General features: G+C 30.8%; 2 protein-coding genes across 3 annotated transcripts; one reads left to right on the top strand and one right to left on the bottom strand.

Annotated features, from left to right (window-relative positions):
• Nucleotides 1-9,112: 9,112 nt before the first annotated feature.
• On the top strand, nt 9,113-12,593 carry LOC133684824 (cysteine-rich receptor-like protein kinase 42). Of its 2 annotated transcripts, none has more exons than XM_062106862.1 (6): nt 9,113-10,095; nt 10,541-10,654; nt 10,786-11,136; nt 11,418-11,589; nt 11,677-11,821; nt 11,992-12,593. In XM_062106862.1, the coding sequence occupies exons 1-6, from the start codon at nt 9,309-9,311 to the stop codon at nt 12,364-12,366; spliced, it is 1,944 nt and encodes a 647-aa protein (XP_061962846.1). In that variant the 5' UTR covers nt 9,113-9,308; the 3' UTR covers nt 12,367-12,593. The 2 variants fall into 2 exon arrangements, with proteins under 2 accessions (XP_061962846.1, XP_061962845.1); XM_062106861.1 differs by having other exon boundaries at nt 9,114-10,095; nt 11,355-11,589.
• Nucleotides 12,594-15,303: 2,710 nt separating this feature from the next.
• LOC133692295 (UDP-glycosyltransferase 90A1-like) lies at nt 15,304-17,023 on the bottom strand. Its single transcript, XM_062113136.1, has one exon. The coding sequence runs from the start codon at nt 16,891-16,893 to the stop codon at nt 15,478-15,480; it is 1,416 nt and encodes a 471-aa protein (XP_061969120.1). The 5' UTR covers nt 16,894-17,023; the 3' UTR covers nt 15,304-15,477.
• Between the last annotated feature and the right edge of the window lie 1,857 nt (nt 17,024-18,880).

The raw sequence follows: 18,880 nt of genomic DNA, 5'->3' as shown, positions 1-18,880 counted from the left end.
ATAGGTAAACTTGGTCAAACTTTAGCCAACTGAATTATAAAATAAATAGGTGATAAATAGATAATGGATAATAAAAAAGAAAATTAAGAAATAATGATTTTGTCCATAATAGTGGATAAGCTTGTTTTGCTACAATAAGTTTATATCTTAGATAACTTTGGATAAGATAAGGATTAATCCTTGGTTTGTCCAATGCATACACTAACTAATACAATTTGTTCCATCATTTCAATACACGTTTCAAACACCATACAACTTGTTTAGACGTAGTTTCGAATGCATTCCAAACTGCATTTTATCAAAAAAAAAATTAATTTTTTAATATATTTTTGGATCATTTTAATGTTTTGATATCAAAAATAATTTTTTTAAAAATAAAAAGGATATTATTTTGATGTATTTTCGAGCGAATAACATTTTGAAAAGCAATCATTATGTAGAACAAATTCTTGTTTTGCATGCAGGAGTTGAATTTGTGGTGGAGGGGGGGGGGGAGAGAAGTGGATTATTTGTTGTGGAGAGGCTAGCTAGTCTTGTTGTCGATGGTGGTGGAGGTGTGGGTGGAGACGCCAACGACTGGTGCTAGTGTTAGCTACTAGAAGAAAGTTTGTGGTAGAGAGGAAGAAGTTTGTAATGGCTACTCTTGATGCGAGGGTGAATTGTTGGTGGTCGAGTGGGTGGCTCGTGGTGGAGCTGTTGATGGAGAGGTTGACGTTGAGGTTGTAGTGACTGAGGGCACAAAAAAAAAAAGGGAATAATAATGGCAAAGAAAACTAGAGAGAATGCTAGTTTTTTGCTAACTTTTGCCTTTGGTTCCTTGCCGCCCAAAGCATGAAATCCACCTCTATTTATAAGGGGTGGAAAATGAACATTTTATCTTTACTGGTGTTAAATCTTAGCCCTAGATTCGGTTCGGAAAGATCCTAATCGTGGGCTCAAAATGGTTATCATGAATTATAAAATTTGACAGTTGAAGACTGCCTGAGTTAGTCTTTTTGAACCGACGTTACAGCCGTTGTGGTGTCAATCGGCCACAAAGAACTATATCGGGGTATAGTCAAGTGTCATGTGATTAAGTTGGTGTATGGTTATCTGATTTGGCTGAGAGATGAAACATTAAATGCTTTGAAAGTGCAGTACTTTGAACAGTCTTTTCGAGGGAAAGAGAAAGAAGACAATGAACAGTAACTAGACAACACGTTGTCTAGTCTTTTTTTATTTTTACTATTTGGGTAAAAAACAATGTTGTTTTGGTCAAAATGCGTTGTTTAATTTAAATGAAACAATGTCGTTTTGGCTTTTAAAGTTTTAATTTAGGGATTTGATCAAAGTTTAATTTGGTCTTCCGACTTTTAATTTCTTTCAATTGCACCTCTAATTGAACATAAACTTTTAATTTTATACAATTTTATCCCTACCAAACTTCAATATCAGCCTTGAATTCTAGTGTCTTTTTCATTTTAGTCTTTGGTCTTGGATTTATGCAAATTGACCATTGAACTTTCATTTTTCTTTAATTTCACATCTGATTTCAATCAATTGAGTTCCCATAGTTTGACGCTTTTTGTAAAATGATCACTAGCTGTGAATTTCTTTAATTTAGCTCTTAAATGACCCCAAAACTTTGATTTTTTTTTTGATTTTACCCGTGATTTAAACTAATTAACTTTTTTTAAAAAATTTAGTCCTTTAACATTCCAATATTCTCAATTAAGCTCAAATTGGGCTCCCAAACTTAATTTTCACCAATTAAGTCCCTAACAAAATTAATTTTACCCATTTAAAAAATAATTAAATCTTTGCACTTAGTTAAATCCTTTAATTTGACCCAAATTAACTCTTGAATATAATTAAACTTTAATTTGACCCATGATTAAATCAAATTGGCCTGTTAAAAATTTTATTATGTCCTTAGACTTAATTTTTATGTACATTCATCCAATAATCATTTAATTTGACATTGAATCTACATTGTCTGTTCAGTTTTGGATACAATGGGAGTACAATTAGATTTTCAACTAAGTTAAAAATTGCAACTTGATTTTATGCATATTTGAAATTTTTTTCCAGCCAACTTTTTATACATTGTCAGTCTTCTTTATTTTTTAAATTTATTTTTTAAAAAATAAATTTAAATAAATAATTCAGAAATAAGTTATGACAGAAAACACCGAGTTATCAAGGCTTTGCATCGAGGTATGAGACTTCAAATGGCATATCTACCTATGGGATGGCTAGTTGCTGGAAGATCTTGGACCATGATTTGGGTTCCATTTGTTTGTCGGAGGCAGTTTCATCTGCCTTATCTTGCCTTCCATCTATGGAGGCTCGTGTGCTTAATGCCTGCTGCTTTCTACGCTAATCTGATACCTCATTTGCCAACGATTCTGGCTGTGAATATTCCGAAGGTATTTATTCCACATGGGTGTTGTTCTGGTATGCTTATTGGCAATTGGCATTGGTGTTTGTGTGGCTAAACTTCACTAAAGAAGAAAGATCCGTCGAAAACATTCGAAAGGTACAGTGCTTGAGAGGAAGAAAAACAATCTTACTTTTCTGGATTATATATATATATATATACACAATTCACTCTCTAAATAATAATATGATTAATATACTCATTTATTCATTAAGTTATAAATTAAATCCTAAACTCGGATAAACCTTTTAAACCTGACTAAATCTTTAAAACTCGTAACCCGTAAAATTCTGAACTCGAGTTGAATTAAAAAGCTTAATTCTAACCAATTTAATTTTAAGGATGAAATCATAAAAAAAATCAATTTAAAAAAATTACAAAAGAAAAAAAACAATAAAATGAATAAGGATCAAATTATTATAAAAAACTCATGGAGAATGAAATTGTAAAAAAATAAATAAATAAACAATCTAAAAATAATTCAAAACAAAATAAATAGCAATAAAAAAAACTTGAACCATATTTAAAAGATTAAGAAATGGAACGAGTGAAATTAAAAAACATTTGTAATTTTATGATGCAAACATGTGTTTTTGTTTTTAAAAAAAAACATGACTCAGGGCATAGACCCTATTGACAAAAAAAATGTTGATGTATGGACAAACCTAAAAGAAATTTGAGAAACCACAACAAAAGAATGATTAAAAAAATCATATAGAAGGCGAATAAAGAAAAAAAAACAAAGCCTAATTATTAATGATATAAATGTTGAATGATAAAATTAAAAATAATAGCTTAAAAAAAAACCAAGAAAACCTGGACAAACCTTTTAAGCTTCGGCAAAGGTCTTAAATTCGCAACCCATTAAATCCTACACCTGGACTGAATCAAAAAGCTTAATTCTCAATGGATTAAATATTGATTAGCCATAGTAAATCTAACAAAGAACAAGAAATAAAAAGACTCAAGAAAACTCGGATTATTTTTAAAATCAATGAAAAATCATAGAGAAATCAAATAAATAAATATAAATTCAAAACTTGATCTCAAAAAAAAAAATATCAGTTAACAGAATGAGAACTAAATTCAAAAGATAAAATAATAAAATAAAGGGGTATTAAATAGAAAAAAATCTAATCTTATAAATTGTTTAAAAAACCATTTTAAATATTGAAGGGTGGAATCGAGAAGAAATTATCAATTTAAAGAATTACCCAAAAAAAATCCAATAAACAACGATAAGTAAAAAAACTTGAGATAACCAGGTTATTTTCAATACCAAAAAGAAAATCCAAAAAAAGTAAAAAGCAAAAAGAAAATACAATGAACCCAATCTCCAAATCAAATAAATATTGAATGATAAAATGAGAAGAAAAAAAACTTAGATTAGACAAAAACAACCAATACAGTGCAAACATCCTAAACCTAGTTAAATTTTTAAAATTCGTAACCCATGAAACTTTGGAGTTTATCATAAATCAATTTAGAAAATTTATCCAAACAAAAAAAATAGCAATAAAAAAAAATTATGAATATATTTGATAGGAAAAAAAACGTGAAATCATAAATTAAAATCAACTTAAAAAATGATTTCAAACAAAGAAATAACAATAAAAAAATAAAAATCAAATTTAAAAGATAAAAAAATTAAAAGGGATGAAATACAAATACATACAAATTTTATAAATTATTCAATATAAAAAAGTTACAATAAAAGAAAAATAGAACCTAACATGAAGATTTAACAAATTAAAGGGTTCTTGAGGGGTTAATATGAAAATCTGGAAACATGCAGCCGTTGTTTCTGAACTGCGTGGATGCATACCCACAGCTTTATTACACGAACAGTTCGGTCTCTAATTGTATTTCAAGACTTTTTGATAGAAGAAGAAAGTTACATGAATTTCACACAATTCGGCATTATTGGGTTTGCCAACTAAACGACACCGCTTAGTTCTTTGACTTTGGGACCCAATATAACTCTCATCGTTCCTGTTACGAAAATGTTGTTTATTCTAACTAGTTTTTTACTCGTGCCGTGGGGAAGTTTCAATTAATTTTTTTTAAAAAATCATGAATCAATCTTTTTTTTATTCACAAATATGAAAAATCTAAAAACAATAAATTTAAAAGAATATATAAAAATATTTACAATATAAAAATATTTTATTTTCATTTAATATCAATAAAAAGTCATTTTAAAAAATTTTAAATAATCAAATTGAATAAAAAATAACTTTACGGATCTGATCGAATTTTTAAAAAAAATTAACTAAAATCACTTTTTTTATTATTATTTATTAGAAAATTAACTAGCGCAATGTCTTGGCTATGATTTCAAGTTATTTTTTAATGCAAAAGAAGAAGGTGTTGACGTTATAAATGTTTCTTTTGATATTATAAAATATTTTTAATAGAAGAATGGAAAGGCGATACCTATGCTTAATAAAATAAATTAAAAATATATGAGCTGATAATTTATAAGAAATATTGGATAAAAAATAAATCCAATCTCTAATCGAATAAATATTAAAATATAAAACATGAAGAAAAAAACTTAACTTGGACAAAAATAATTAAAACCGGACAAACATCATAAACCTTGTCAAAATTTTAAAACTTGTAACCTATAAAACTCTGAAGTTTATTACGAATCAATTTAAAAAACTTGTTAAAATAAAAAAAATTAACAATCAAAAGAATTATGAATAGGTTTGATAGGAAAAATAAAAGTAAAAAAAGATTCAAATCATAAAATAAAATCAACTTAAAAAATGATTTTACACAAAAAAATATAGCAATTAAAAAAGTAAGGAACAAATTTGAGAAATAAAAAAAATAAAAAGAATGAAATTAAAAATACATACTAATTTTATAAATTATTCAATATAAAAAAGTTACAATAAAAGAGAAACAGAAACAAATATTAAAAATTAACAAATTAAAGGGTTCGGTTTAATATGAAAATTAAAAAAAGAAAAAGAAAAAGAAAAAGAAAAAGAAATGGCCGAGAACCACTAGGAATCTTGAAACATGCAGCCCTTTTTTCTGAACCGCGTGGATGTGCATACCCACAGCTTTATTGCACGTACAGTTCCGTCTCTGATTGTATATCTATGCATGGACCTCTGTAACTTTGACTACTACTTCGGCATTATTGGGTTTGCCAACTAAACGACATCGCTTAGCTCTTTGACTTTGGGACCTCAGTATAATTCTCTTCGTTCCTGTTAAGAAAATGTTGTCTATTCTATACTATTTTTTTCCTCGTGCCGAGGGGAAGCTTCTAAAATTATTATTTTTTATTTTATTTTAACAACAAAGCAGTTTTTGTTTTTAATTAAAGCATAGTTCAATTGAATAAAAATAATAGCAATTAAAAAACAAATATATTCAAAAACTATAATAATTTGAACTAAAAAATTACATATATTTTTAATCAAAAACCTAATCTTCTTATTGATGCATTTAGTTTTTTTTTTTTTTGCCAATAAATGTTTATTTTAGAAACATTGATTGTTTTTTAAGTAAAAACTTCGTTAAAGCAAGCTTCAATTAAAAAATTCTAAAATATCATGAATCAATTTTTTTTATTCACAAATATAAAAAATCTAAAAACAATAAATTTAAAACATTATATAGAAAAAAATTATAATAGAAAATATTTTATTCTCATTCAATATCAATGAGAAAGTTATTTTATTTTTTTTAAAAAAATTAAATTGAATAAAAAATAAACTTTACTGATCTTGATTTAATTTTTATGATATTATTAGAGGAAAACACTATCTGAATTGAAGTACTCTCTCCAAGACGAACTTATTAAAACTAAGATTAATCATTTTGGAGGCAAAAAAATGATTAATTAGACTACTTTCTATCTCTTTTTTTATTATTATTATTGATGACTCTCTCTACTTTTAAATTCTAGGGTCTAAAATGTAAAACAAATAAAATTTAGAATTGAAATATAAAATCCTCATAACAAAGAGATCAAAATTAAAAAAAGGACTATAGTTTTTCACTCCCATGAACATTATAAAAAGGGTTATTTTTTCAAGAGTTAAATTTGGTTTATGTTATTTCAATTATTTTAAATTATTTAAATTAAACTTATTTTTTTAATATTTAGCATCAATTTAATGTCAAGACATTTTTTTGACATTACAACAATTTCATAGAACACAAATTGAAACTAATCATGAGGCTTAAAAGCATGCCAATATTATTTGGGAGGATTAAATTTAAGAGAAAATAAATTTAGACACTGTAACTGTAAAAATTGTGTCTTGCGCTACAATATAAAAATTGTTTTTTTTTTTCTTTTTCAAGCATTTCTTTCCAAAATATCTTTTATCTGTAGCATGTTTTTTAATTAAGAGTAAAGGAAATTCAAAATAATCTTTGTAGGAAATAATTAAGAAAAAATGTATCTCTTCAACCTGAACAACATTTTCTTATTAATGCATTTTTTTTAAATATGGTTTTTCTTTATCATAAACATTGTTTAAAAATAAAATCTATCATAATTTGAAAAGCAAGTTTCATTAAAAACAATATATTAAAAATCATGTCTTAATATTTTGTATGTACTTGAAGAAAAAAATAATTAATATGAGAAAAGTTTGTAAGAAATCTATAATGAAAAATAACAAAACATTATCATGGTCAGAAATTTTATTTTTATAATCACAAATTTAAAAAGGATTTTAAATTATGTTCATATATAATAATTAACAAAATATTACTAATATCATAAAAAAAACTATAATCTTAAAGGCAAAATTGAATAGCATTTAATGGAATAAATTTTTAAATATGATTTTAATTATTTTATTTATAATAAAATTTAATTAATATTTAAGAAAAAAAAAGTAAACTAAAGGGATGGATAAAAAAGAGGTTTGATGTGTGGGTCTAGAAAGGTGAGCCCGCTCAAATGGTACAAAACAAATAAGTCAAACGTGTGCCTGCATCACCTATATCACATGTTTGACTTTGTTACTTTTTTTTTGTTTAATAATATGGATAACATATTATTTGTTTTTTTATTTTTTTTAAATTAATAAACAACATGTCGTTTATTATATCATATGACTGGTAATGATTCTTGCAACCAAAGATACTACAAATGTTGTTTTTTCACTTGAAAACATTTGAATAACACCATAAACACTTAAATAAACCTATATCTAACATCAAAACATTTTTAAATTGATCAAAAAGTTCAAAATTAAACTTAATCAAGACAAAGTCCCCGAGTTTCAATCTATTTTTTAAGAGAGATGAAAGTAAAAAGAAAAAATACATAAATAACACTAAGATCATTTTTTTTTCTTGTCAAAATATGGTTAATCGACCGGTTCTCTCTCTTAACCTATCTTCTAATTATTTTATCTCTCATTTCTCAAAACTCATGGACTAAAACGTAAAAAAATAAAATTTAGGACCTAAACCCACTAAACTAAAAGCACATGGTTCAATTGTGAAAAAGATTTAATTTTAGGGACTGGATTATAGTTTTTCAAGGCTTTTGTTTGAGGGGCTCTATTTCTTCCTTGATGTCAATTCTAGTCCTTTATATTTTAATATATATTTAAACTAAACTAAAATCCAATCTCATAAAACTGGTCATCAATGTAATATTTTACGACATAAAGAGTTAAGCAAGAAAAAAAAATTGATAAAGATTTGAGTGCATGAAAAACAAAACTTGAAATGACTAAATTGAAAGAAAAAGATTTGTGTGACTGAACTTTACGACATAAAGAGGGATCTAAAATGAAAAAAAAAAATTGGCTATAGACAGAGGGGTGAAAAAAAAACGAGAGAATAAAGAGAGATGCGCAGTGAAACACCTATCTCTCTATGTATATAATAATATATAATAATAAAAATAAGAATAAGAAAGTGTGTAACCATCTAGATTGTGGTTCAGTGGTAAGAGCTTGGAACCAAGAGGTTTGCTTCCTCTGTGGTCTCAGGTTCGAGCCCTGTAATTGCTTATATGATGACCATTAGAAGCTTACATGGTCGTTAACTTCAGAGTCCGTGAAATTAGTCGAGGTACACGCAAGCTGACCCGAATACTCATATTAAATTAAAAAAATAAGAAAGTGTGTACATATTAATTTGATGGGATTCTGATCAAGTGAACATAATTATAGATGGAAAAGTGAAGGAGAAGTAGAAGTCAAAATGAGGGTGGTCCTACCAGGTGGTGCACAATGACAATTAATAAATGTTATTCAACGAATAAGCGGGTGCCAGGCAGGCAGGTGGAGATATACAGTTAGGCACCTCTCCGAAGAAAGGACACTTGGACACCCGCCCCTTCCGTCTGTGTCCACAAGAAATTATCCCCTTTCCAACCACCCTCTTCTCTTGCCCAGATGGATCTCTTTCTGTGGGTAACCACCACCAATATCGGCTGCTCAAACGCTGATTACTCTCTCTCTATCTAAAGCTAAAGAAACTTCAGAGGGGAGGTAAAATCTTGACCGAGACAGTTCAACTATCGTTTTAATTAATATATTTTTTACGTAAAAGATTTCAAATTTGAATCTCTCTCTCTCTTTAAAACAAAAAAGTAAAAAAAAGAGAGATAATAAGAAATCATTCTAATTAATTTTTAAAAGAAAACATCACGCTGACGGGTCAAGACATCGATTTAACCCTACAAATTACCATATATTTGCATACTATGAAAAAGAGGTTCATCCTCAAGACAAGCCTTCCACAAAACCTGGAGGAGAAACAGAGCAGAAGATAGTGGGCGATGTATGTATATAGAACTGGAGGAAAGCCAGGAAGTAACATGTTATAAACAAGACAGAAGCCAGTTTAGTACCAGCTCTGTCCTCTTTAACTCAACATTTAAAGCAGAGACATGATCTCCCTCCATCTTCCTCCAAAACTAATTACTATAAATCTTCAAAGCCGGCTCTTCCTGTCCCTCATCTACTCAGCCAGCTTCCTCTTCTCCCTCTCGCTCTCTGATCCTAGGATAACACAATCTGGTCTCTACTGTGGAAACTCAAAATCTACCGTTCCTATCCCAACTTTTACTAAAGAGATGGGAACTCTCTCTCAACTAATAACCACCAGCCATTTTGCTGCCACTAACAATCTCAACCACTCTTCTACTCTCACTTTTTATGCATTAGCCCAATGCCACCACGATCTCTCCCAAACCGACTGCCTTCTTTGCTATGCTGCTTCTCGCACCAAGCTCCCTCGCTGCCTCCCTTCCCTCTCCGGCCGCATCTATCTTGATGGCTGCTTCTTGCGTTATGACAACTACAGCTTCTATCAAGAATCTGTTTCTTCTTCTTTTGATACCTTCAAGTGTGGTAATGAATATCTTGATGCTGACGACGACGACAAGCACCTCGAGTTTCCTACACGGGTTGGCTATGCTGTTGGTAATGTAACGATTCAAGCTGTGGAGAATCGTGGGTTTGCAGTCGTCAACGTTGACGGCATTTACGCGTTGGCTCAGTGTTGGGATAGTGTTGGCAGAGAAGGGTGTAGAGGGTGCTTGGAGATGGCTGGGAAGGCGGCGAGAGGGTGCGTGCCCAAGAAGGAAGGGAGAGGAATGAATGCTGGTTGTTACTTGAGGTACTCGACCGAGAAGTTTTACAATAACGGGGGAGGAGATGAAAGGAATGCTCGTGGTAACTTCTTACATCCGTTTTTTGCAACTGTTTCTTTGTTATGCTTTGTGGGTTGGGTTGGTATGCTTGCGGTTTTTTTTTCATTCTGCCCTATTTAATGATTTGATTAATGAGAGAGAATACAGGGGAAATGAAGGGAAGGCATGGATTTTGTAGTAGTTTTAGTTTTCTTCAACCAAACTCCATATCCAACTTAATTTGAATATTAGAATTAGGCTCAATTAAGGCGTCAAGGATTAATCTAATCTTGATCTTGGGTATCAAGCAGTATTTATTATGTACAAGTCAGATTCAAAATTCTATTTATTCTGGAATCAATTCCTTTCTCGGAAAACTATCTTTAATAATAACTTTTCTTTCTTTTCTGTTGTGATTTTTGCGAGGTGCATCTATTTATGGGCTATGCCATCTGACTGCTTTGCATGTCTGTTTTGCTGTTTTCCAGGTTTTTCTGGCCTAGGGATCGCCATTGCTGTAGTTTTAGCAACTGCCGCATGTCTCATGCTTTCCATCTTTGCAGCTTATGCTAGCTATGTAAGATTGTTGAAGGCAAAACGAGGTAATTACTGTAGTCTCAAGATTTCAAAGTCAACTCCAAGTTCACCGGGAGCATGTAATATTTTTTAAGCAGCGGTGGCCTAGAACGTAAGTGATGTCCTGATTTGTTGTGTGTCTCCTCACATTTCCTAGAACGCGACAATCTCGGCAAGGTTCCATTCTCTTTCAACAAATCGAGTTTGAACTTCAAATATGAGATCTTGGAGAAGGCAACAGATTTTTTCAGTCCATCAAGGAAACTAGGCCAAGGAGGAGCTGGTTCTGTATTCATCGGGACTCTTCCAAATGGAGAAACTGTTGCTGTAAAGAGATTGATTTTCAACACCAGGCAATGGGTGGACGAGTTCTTCAATGAAGTCAATTTGATCAGTGGAATTCAGCACAAGAATCTCGTGAAGCTGCTGGGTTGCAGCATTGAAGGCCCTGAGAGTCTGCTGGTTTATGAGTATGTTCGGAACAAGAGCCTCGATCAGTTCCTTTTTGGTAATTGTAACCCCTTTACCTCAATTCTTATGGAGCCAGATTTTTATTTGTTCATTAATCTCCTTAATACTTGAAGTGTGATTGTACTTCAAATATCATTTCTTGAATTACAGTACATCTCTACTTGAAGTAATTAAAAATGAAAGGGCCAGGTCATAACGGCACCACCACATGAACTATTAGAATTCGCAGGATGGCTGACTTATATTCTTATGCAGATAAGACTAAAAGTAGGACTTTAAATTGGAAGCAGCGTTTTGAAATAATTCTTGGAACAGCAGAAGGGCTTGCATATCTCCATGGGGGTTCTCAAGTGAGAATAATACACAGGGACATAAAAAGCAGCAATGTCCTTCTTGATGATAATCTCAATCCAAAGATTGCAGACTTTGGACTTGTTAGGTGTTTTGGTGCTGATAAATCGCATCTCAGCACTGGAATTGCAGGGACAATGTGGGTCCTCGCTGCTTTTACTTGTTTGTTTTATTTCTTTTCATTTAACCAGCAGCTGTCTGAAACATGTTCAAATTGATGATGCAGAGGCTACATGGCTCCTGAGTATCTCATCCGCGGACAACTCACCGATAAAGCAGATGTTTATAGTTTCGGAGTCCTGGTTCTTGAGATTTTAGGCGGCAAGAGGTGCAATGCCTTCGTGGAGAACTCTGGATCCCTCCTCCAAACAGTATGACATCCGTCTTAATTTTGTGTGTAAATAATAGCCCATCATTGCCAAGGAAAGAATGCTCTCCTATGCATCAAATTAGTCCCCATATTAATTAGACCAGCTAGGCTTGATATCCATCTTGATTTTCTGATGTGGGAGCATTTTATTTTTTCACCTTTGGCCCTCAGGTATGGAGGCTTTACAGATCAAACAGGTTGGTTGATGCTGTTGACCCTTGCCTCCGAGATGAATTTCCTACACGAGAGGCATCATGCGTGCTTCAAATTGGGCTGCTTTGCACCCAAGCTTCAGCAGCCTTAAGACCATCAATGGCGCAAGTAGTTCATTTCTTGACCAATAATGATTGCGAGATTCCTCCTCCAAATCAACCTCCTTATATGAATACTTCACTACTGGAGACCGAGAATTCCAGGTGGTCTTATAGCATAAACAGTTTGGTGTCAAATGGGCCAACAGAAGTTGAAGCTTCCTCCACTTCCATGGAGTCCTCAAGTATGCATAGTTCAAATGGCCAAATAAGAAGTGAGGAATCTAGTGCATGAGCAGCTCCAAGGAAAATCCCAAGAATTTCTCACACGCTAGCTTGAAGCATCATTACTTCGGTTTTCCCGTTTTCCATGTCTTCACAAGACTTGGCGTTAAAAATCCTGACCTGACGGTTTATCGTTGATTTCAAATCAATAAAAAGCTCATGTTAGCAGCTGAAGATGTATAATGTATTTTTTCTTTATACTTAAAGTGAAAAAGGCAAGGAAACTGTTTCTTAATACATTCTCGTTTTATTTTTAGGAATATGATTTTTTTAAGTCTGTTTATGAGTGTGGTAGCAGTTGTTTTTGAAAGTGTTTTTTATTCGTAAATATATTAAAATAATTTTTTTTATTTTTAAAAAATTATTTTTGATATCAGCACATCAAAATGATCTAAAAAATCAAAAAAATATTAATTTAAAGAAAAGAAAAAATAAATAAATATAATTTTTTTAAAAACGCTTTTGAAAAGTAAAAATAAATATAGCGCTGCTTGTTTGAGAGTATGGTTGCGGTTGCTTTTCAAAATGTTTTTCATGTCGAAATGTACCAAAATGATATTTTTTTATTTTTTAAAAATTATTTTTGATATCAGCACATCAAAATGATCTAAAAAACCAAAAAAAATATTAATTTAAAGAAAAGAAAAGAATAAATAAAAATTTAAAATTTTTTTAAAAACGCTTTTGAAACGTAAAAATAAATATAGCGCTGCTTGTTTGAGAGTATGGTTGCGGTTGTTTTTTAAAGTGTTTTTCATGTCGAAATGTATCAAAATGATATTTTTTTTATTTTTTAAAAATTATTTTTGATATCAGCACATCAAAATGATCTAAAAAAATCAAAAAAATATTATTTCAAAGAAAAGAAAAAAATAAATAAATTTTTTTAAAGCGCTTTTGAAACGTAAAAATAAATATAGCGCTGCTTGTTTGAGAGTATGGTTGCGATTGCTTTTTAAAGTGTTTTTCATGTCGAAATATATCAAAATGATATTTTTTATTTTTAAAAAATTATTTTTAAAACCAGCGTATTAAAACGATTTAAAATATATAAAACATTAATTTTTAATAAAAAAAAATTAAAAACTTTTTATAAATACAAGTTGTACACGTGGCCATACATTTGTCGCCACCTCATTAAATGCCATAATTCTCTGAAGTTGATTTGTTGACGTGTATATGGTTGTCTTCTCTTGGGACGAATTGAAAATTCAACGTGGCCTTCTCTTGTAATATCCCTTCCAATCTCGAATCGAAGATCGCTATCTCCTTTACTTTACTTCGCTATCTCTTTTTATTTATTTATTTATTATTATTATAGAAAAATAGATGATACAATATAATTATAAAAAATAAATTAAATTTATATTACTTCTATGTACCAAATTGTCATGGGTGATGAATCATATCAACAAAAGCGTGAATTGAAGAACAAGTAGATGTAGATTCATTTATATTGTTTTCTAAAATGGTATACCGATGTTTTTGTCCTTTATAAAACAATTAATTGTCTTATTATTGAGGGTTTTTTTTCCACAAGATTCATTTATTATCAAAAGGATTGATTCGGGGATATAAATATTCTTTTATTTTTATTTTTTAGACACAATAAAATAACTCAATTGAACTCTAAATCAAGATTTCTAAAGCTAAAAGCAAATGGTATTTATATCTTTCAGTTTTTTCCTTTGAAATAAAAAAGATTAAAACATGCGTTTAAATACCTTTTAATCTTTCCACAATAGTGTTTTGTTATTTAGTCATTTTATGAAGGGCAATTTGATCTTTTGATATAAAATAAATATTACTAAATAAAAAACATGTAAGAGCTTATGGCATAAGTATTGTCGCATGAGAGACGTCTGCGCATTTCAGGTGGCATATATCTAATGATTAAAAATGTTTTTTCATCTTGTCATTGGAAGCACAACTGCATTCTCTTCTTATCGGCGTAGCACGTGTTGTCGGTGGTGGGGCGGTTTGTCATTGATGAAGTTTTTTTTTTCTCTCCTCCCCTGAAAATACAACTTGATTCTTTTTGTTGTTGGTATTTTAACTCCAATTCCTTTTTCTTTTGATTTTTAATTTATGTTCTTTGCCCTTTTGTACAAATTTTATTTGTTTTTAGTTTCATTATTCAATCTCAATTTCTAATATATTATTTTTTCAATTTCACCTCTATTGTTTTGATTTTTTTTCCTTTTGTTAAATTAATTTTTATTTTCAATTTCATGTTTCAATAAAAAAATTTATTTGTATTTGTTATTTCAATTTGACCCTTATTCTTTTGATTTTGTTTGTAGATCCTTTTGCTAAATTGATTTTTCTTTTTAATTTCACCCTTCATTCAAGATCAAATTTATTTTGTATGTCAATTTTGATTCTTATTTTTTTAATTTTTACTTTTTTTATCCTTTCATAAAAGCTAATGCGAGTTAATATTATTTTTTTATATAAAAAATAGGCTTCATTATTTTCATTATTTTCTTTTTTATCGAGTTATTCTGATCTCATGACTTGAACGGTGAGTTTAGCGGGATAACCCGAGTTAGCTTGACCCTGATTATCGAGATTACATGGTTGTCATGCTAACTTAGATTGACTCAAACCGATTTTTTAAGTCATTGTTTTCACTCAGTTTTGTCCTTTTGTTTTTAATGAGTTGGAAATTAAGCTATATTGTTTATTCTGTTTAAAAAATATATTTTTTTCTAATGTTATCGTGATATTTTTAATTTGAACTATATATATGCTTTTTATTATTTAATAAAAATAAAATCAATATATTTTATTTTATAACCCGAGTCCCCAATTTATCTTTCTTCTTTGAAATGCATTTATGGTATCCTAGCATCATTTTTATGAAAAAAAAGAAGTATGCGGCGTATCACTGCTGGTGTGCATGAAGGGATCTTTTGTAAATCCCTTTCGAATCAAATATGATCAGTTTCTCGATCAAATGCAGCTCATCTTTAGATTTGAACAGAAGGCAATGAATACCTTGTTATTGTTCCAACAGACGAAAAAACAAAAAACAAAACAAGAAAACAAGAAAAAGAAAAGAGACGCCTGCCTAACGCTTCATAAATTAATGCCATGAATTGGATGCAATGCAACTCCTTCACGTATTCCTGGGATTGCACAAGCCATCCACCAACACGTCTAAATTGCGCCAGGAAGATCCACTTCCCTCCTCCATAGCTTTTTTCGCAATCTCCCCGTACTCCTCCGCATTCTTCCTCACCTGTTTACCTGTATCACCTTCCATCAACTCCTTTACCATCTTCTTTAAACCCTCCCACTTCACAAATCCTCTCACCGATCCATTACATGTCTCTACTCTCAACCCAACTTTTATCTCCTCCACTACCATTCGTGCATTCAAAGGCTGATCAGCCATCATGGGCCATGCTAGAATCGGCACTCCTGCACATATGCTTTCCAGCACCGAGTTCCATCCACAGTGACTCAGAAAGCCATTCACACTTTGGTGTATCAATATCTCTCTTTGATCTACCCACTCTCTCACTATAATTCCTCTATCCCCGATCCTCTCTTCGAGTTCAGACTCATCACCATATTCTGGATCTTTGGCTCGCATCACCCACAAGAAATTTACCTTAGACTTCTTTAACCCAATAGCTATTTCTTTGAGTTGTTGTGGTGAGATATCTACCTGAGACCCAAACGCTACATATAGGACTGACCTTCCTTGCTCTAGCTTTTGATCTAGCCACTTAATCCAAGTGGGTTTCTTGCGCGGTTCATGTTCTACCCGTGGTGCATCAGCCAGACATAGGGGTCCAACAAACCAGGTCTTGTTTCCATTCTCTTTGTTCCAGTAATTAGCGAACGTTGCCTCGAGCTCATAGAAGCTATTAATGATGGTACCGTAACTGTTAATTGCTGCTGTGATTGTCAATATGTTGAACTCAAAGCGAGGACCGCTTGGTTCAGGGTCCCTAAAAGTTGAATTAAAATCATTTCTAGTGACTTTAATCCATGGAAACTGAGGCAGCGTGATTAGCTCATCATCTGACTCAGGACCGAACAGAAGTCTATGCTCAACCACAGCTTTGCTCAGACATGAGGAGTAAATGGACATGCCAAAAGAAACCAATCTTGGAAAACCAAACTTGATTGCAGAATCTAAAGTCCACCATAAGAAGCCGTCCGACACCATGAAGTTCACTCGAGGAAGAGTTTCGATAGCTTTTTCAAAGTCGGGTTGCATGAGCTTGGTGGAAAGGGCAAATGGAGCAAAGAGAGACATGGAAGGGAGTTTATCGGTGCTTTCAACACCGGCAGGGATTTGAGGGACATTTTGTGGGAAGGGTAGATCAATGATAAAGGCAGTGGTATCGGAAAGAGAATTAGCTATGAAACTGTGGTTTCCAGAAGTGGTGAACACAGTAACGATGAAATTCGGACGGCGGAGGAGCAGGCGGGCTAGGTGGAGGAGTGGGATAGTGTGGCCTTTTGACATGAAAGGGAATAAAACTACGTGATACTTAGAATCACTAGAACTTGCGTCCATGAGTCTTTTGCTAACTCACAACGTTCACAAAGCTAACAAATCTAAGCGTTAAAATTGTAAATATAATGTACTTGTAGTTCATCAAGATAATAATTTATAGAGAGAAAGGTCTTTGCTCTTTCCGCACCCGCGCGTCGGAAATATCAAATGAGGGCATCTTAATTAGTAGTTTGGAAATTCGGTATAAATTTTATTTTTAAAATTTTTTAATTTATTTTATTTAAAATAATTTTTTTTTATGTTTTCAAATTATTTTAATGTACTGATGTCAAAAATAATTTTTAAAAAATAATAATAAAAAAATTTAATGCATTTTTAAGTGAAAAGCATTTTGAACCGTCATTACTATCATAATTCTAAATAGACCCTTAGTATAATACCAGGAACGTGAACTGCGGTGAATTATATATATATATATATATATATATATATATATATATATATATATATATATATATATAACAAATTAAAAACTTTATGCACACATGTAACTAAATAAATTAAGAATATAGATTAAATAAATAAAAAATCATTAATGACATTTAAAAACAAAACTTGAAAAATCAAGAGACAGATGTAGATCAAGATATTTAATCTTGAAAAATAGTATATTTACTGGATCATGTTTGCTACCTATTCAAACAATAATAGAATCAGACAAACATATTAAATTGATTAAATAGAAAAAATAACAAGTAAGGCTACACGTATTAAAAATATCATTTGAAAATAAATATTTGTTATTTTAAAAAACATAGCTTATCTATACAAAAGATAAAAATAAAACCATACATGAATAAGAAAAACCTCACAAAAAATTAAACACATAAACAAAATATCAATATTATTTAAAAGACTCTTTAAACAAAATAAAAGAGAGAAGGGGTATTAATATAAATATAATTAAATTTTTTTAAAAAAATTAATTCAAATAAAAAATTAGAGGAAAAAAAGATCAGACGCTGCTGGGTTTGACAAGTCATGCCAACCCGACTAACCTATTTCCCACATGCGGGCTTGCCAAGGCAGGCTTGTGCGACCACCTCCCTTTTTGAATTTGAGCTTGGGGCAAATAACATGTCATCCATCTCTTTTTTTAAAATAATAATAATAATAATCGACACGTTGTTTGTTTTGCCTAGATTCTAGCCATTATGATGCCCAGAAAATTGGGGCTGATGTTTTTTTCCCTAAAACAGGTTTTTTAACCCGTTTTAACCCGAAACACTTATAAAAAAACCTTAGAAACCAACAAAAACCTATTCATGGCCTAAAAACTGCCTCAAATTTGTTTTTTTACGAACTTTTAAGGTACAAAAACACCTAATATGAACTCCCCTCATCAAATGGAACAATTTGATACAAATATCTCCTATTTTGGTGGCTTAAATCGGTGTTAACGACATGTTTTTCTCTCTACTATCGGAATTTAACAACCCTTTTCTCTCTCCTCTCTCAACCAGGGATAAAAAAATAACAAAATAAACCTCTATACCAAAATGGAATTGGAACAATTTTGAGGGACCAAAATTATATAATTTGCGTGATTGTTTAAGTTGGGAGGACCAAAATGAATTTTTTAGAAACTTATGGGATGCCACCCATGTTTGTCGTGTTTTTCATTTTAACCCCCCCTCTTGTAATCTCACCCTTTCATAAGAATTTGAAATCAATTACTCCTTAAATAGGACTTAATCGATCAAAAACAAAGTTTGAGGACCAAATTGAAAAAAATAAATTTGCATAGTGAAAATTCCATGCATTTTAGAGTATAGTATAATAAATTATGATATACTTGTTCTGAATCAAATCATTTTTTAAATAAAAAATATTTAAAAGATGATTTGATATGATACAATTAATTTAACAGGTCTAAAAATAATTTGAATAACAAATAAAAATATAGTTCTTTGAAAACAAATTTTAATATGATATTTTTAAAAAAATATTGAGATAATAACTTATTGAATCGACCTAGATCAACCTG

Source organism: Populus nigra, chromosome 1, assembly GCF_951802175.1.
Source record: "Populus nigra chromosome 1, ddPopNigr1.1, whole genome shotgun sequence".
NCBI classification, from domain to species: Eukaryota; Viridiplantae; Streptophyta; class Magnoliopsida; order Malpighiales; family Salicaceae; genus Populus; species Populus nigra.
Note: the sequence above shows the minus strand (reverse complement) of the source record. Positions and strands in the feature narration are given on the sequence as shown.

Bases quoted from the DNA above. Each gene is read 5' to 3' on its own strand.
- LOC133684824 (XM_062106861.1), top strand. From the start codon at position 9,309: ATGATCTCCCTCCATCTTCCTCCAAAACTAATTACTATAAATCTTCAA. The intron at 11,137-11,354 runs GTAATTGTAACC...ATTCTTATGCAG, and splicing joins CCTCGATCAGTTCCTTTTTG to ATAAGACTAAAAGTAGGACT. The intron at 11,590-11,676 runs GTGGGTCCTCGC...TTGATGATGCAG, and splicing joins ACTGGAATTGCAGGGACAAT to AGGCTACATGGCTCCTGAGT.
- LOC133692295 (XM_062113136.1), bottom strand. From the start codon at position 16,893: ATGGACGCAAGTTCTAGTGATTCTAAGTATCACGTAGTTTTATTCCCT.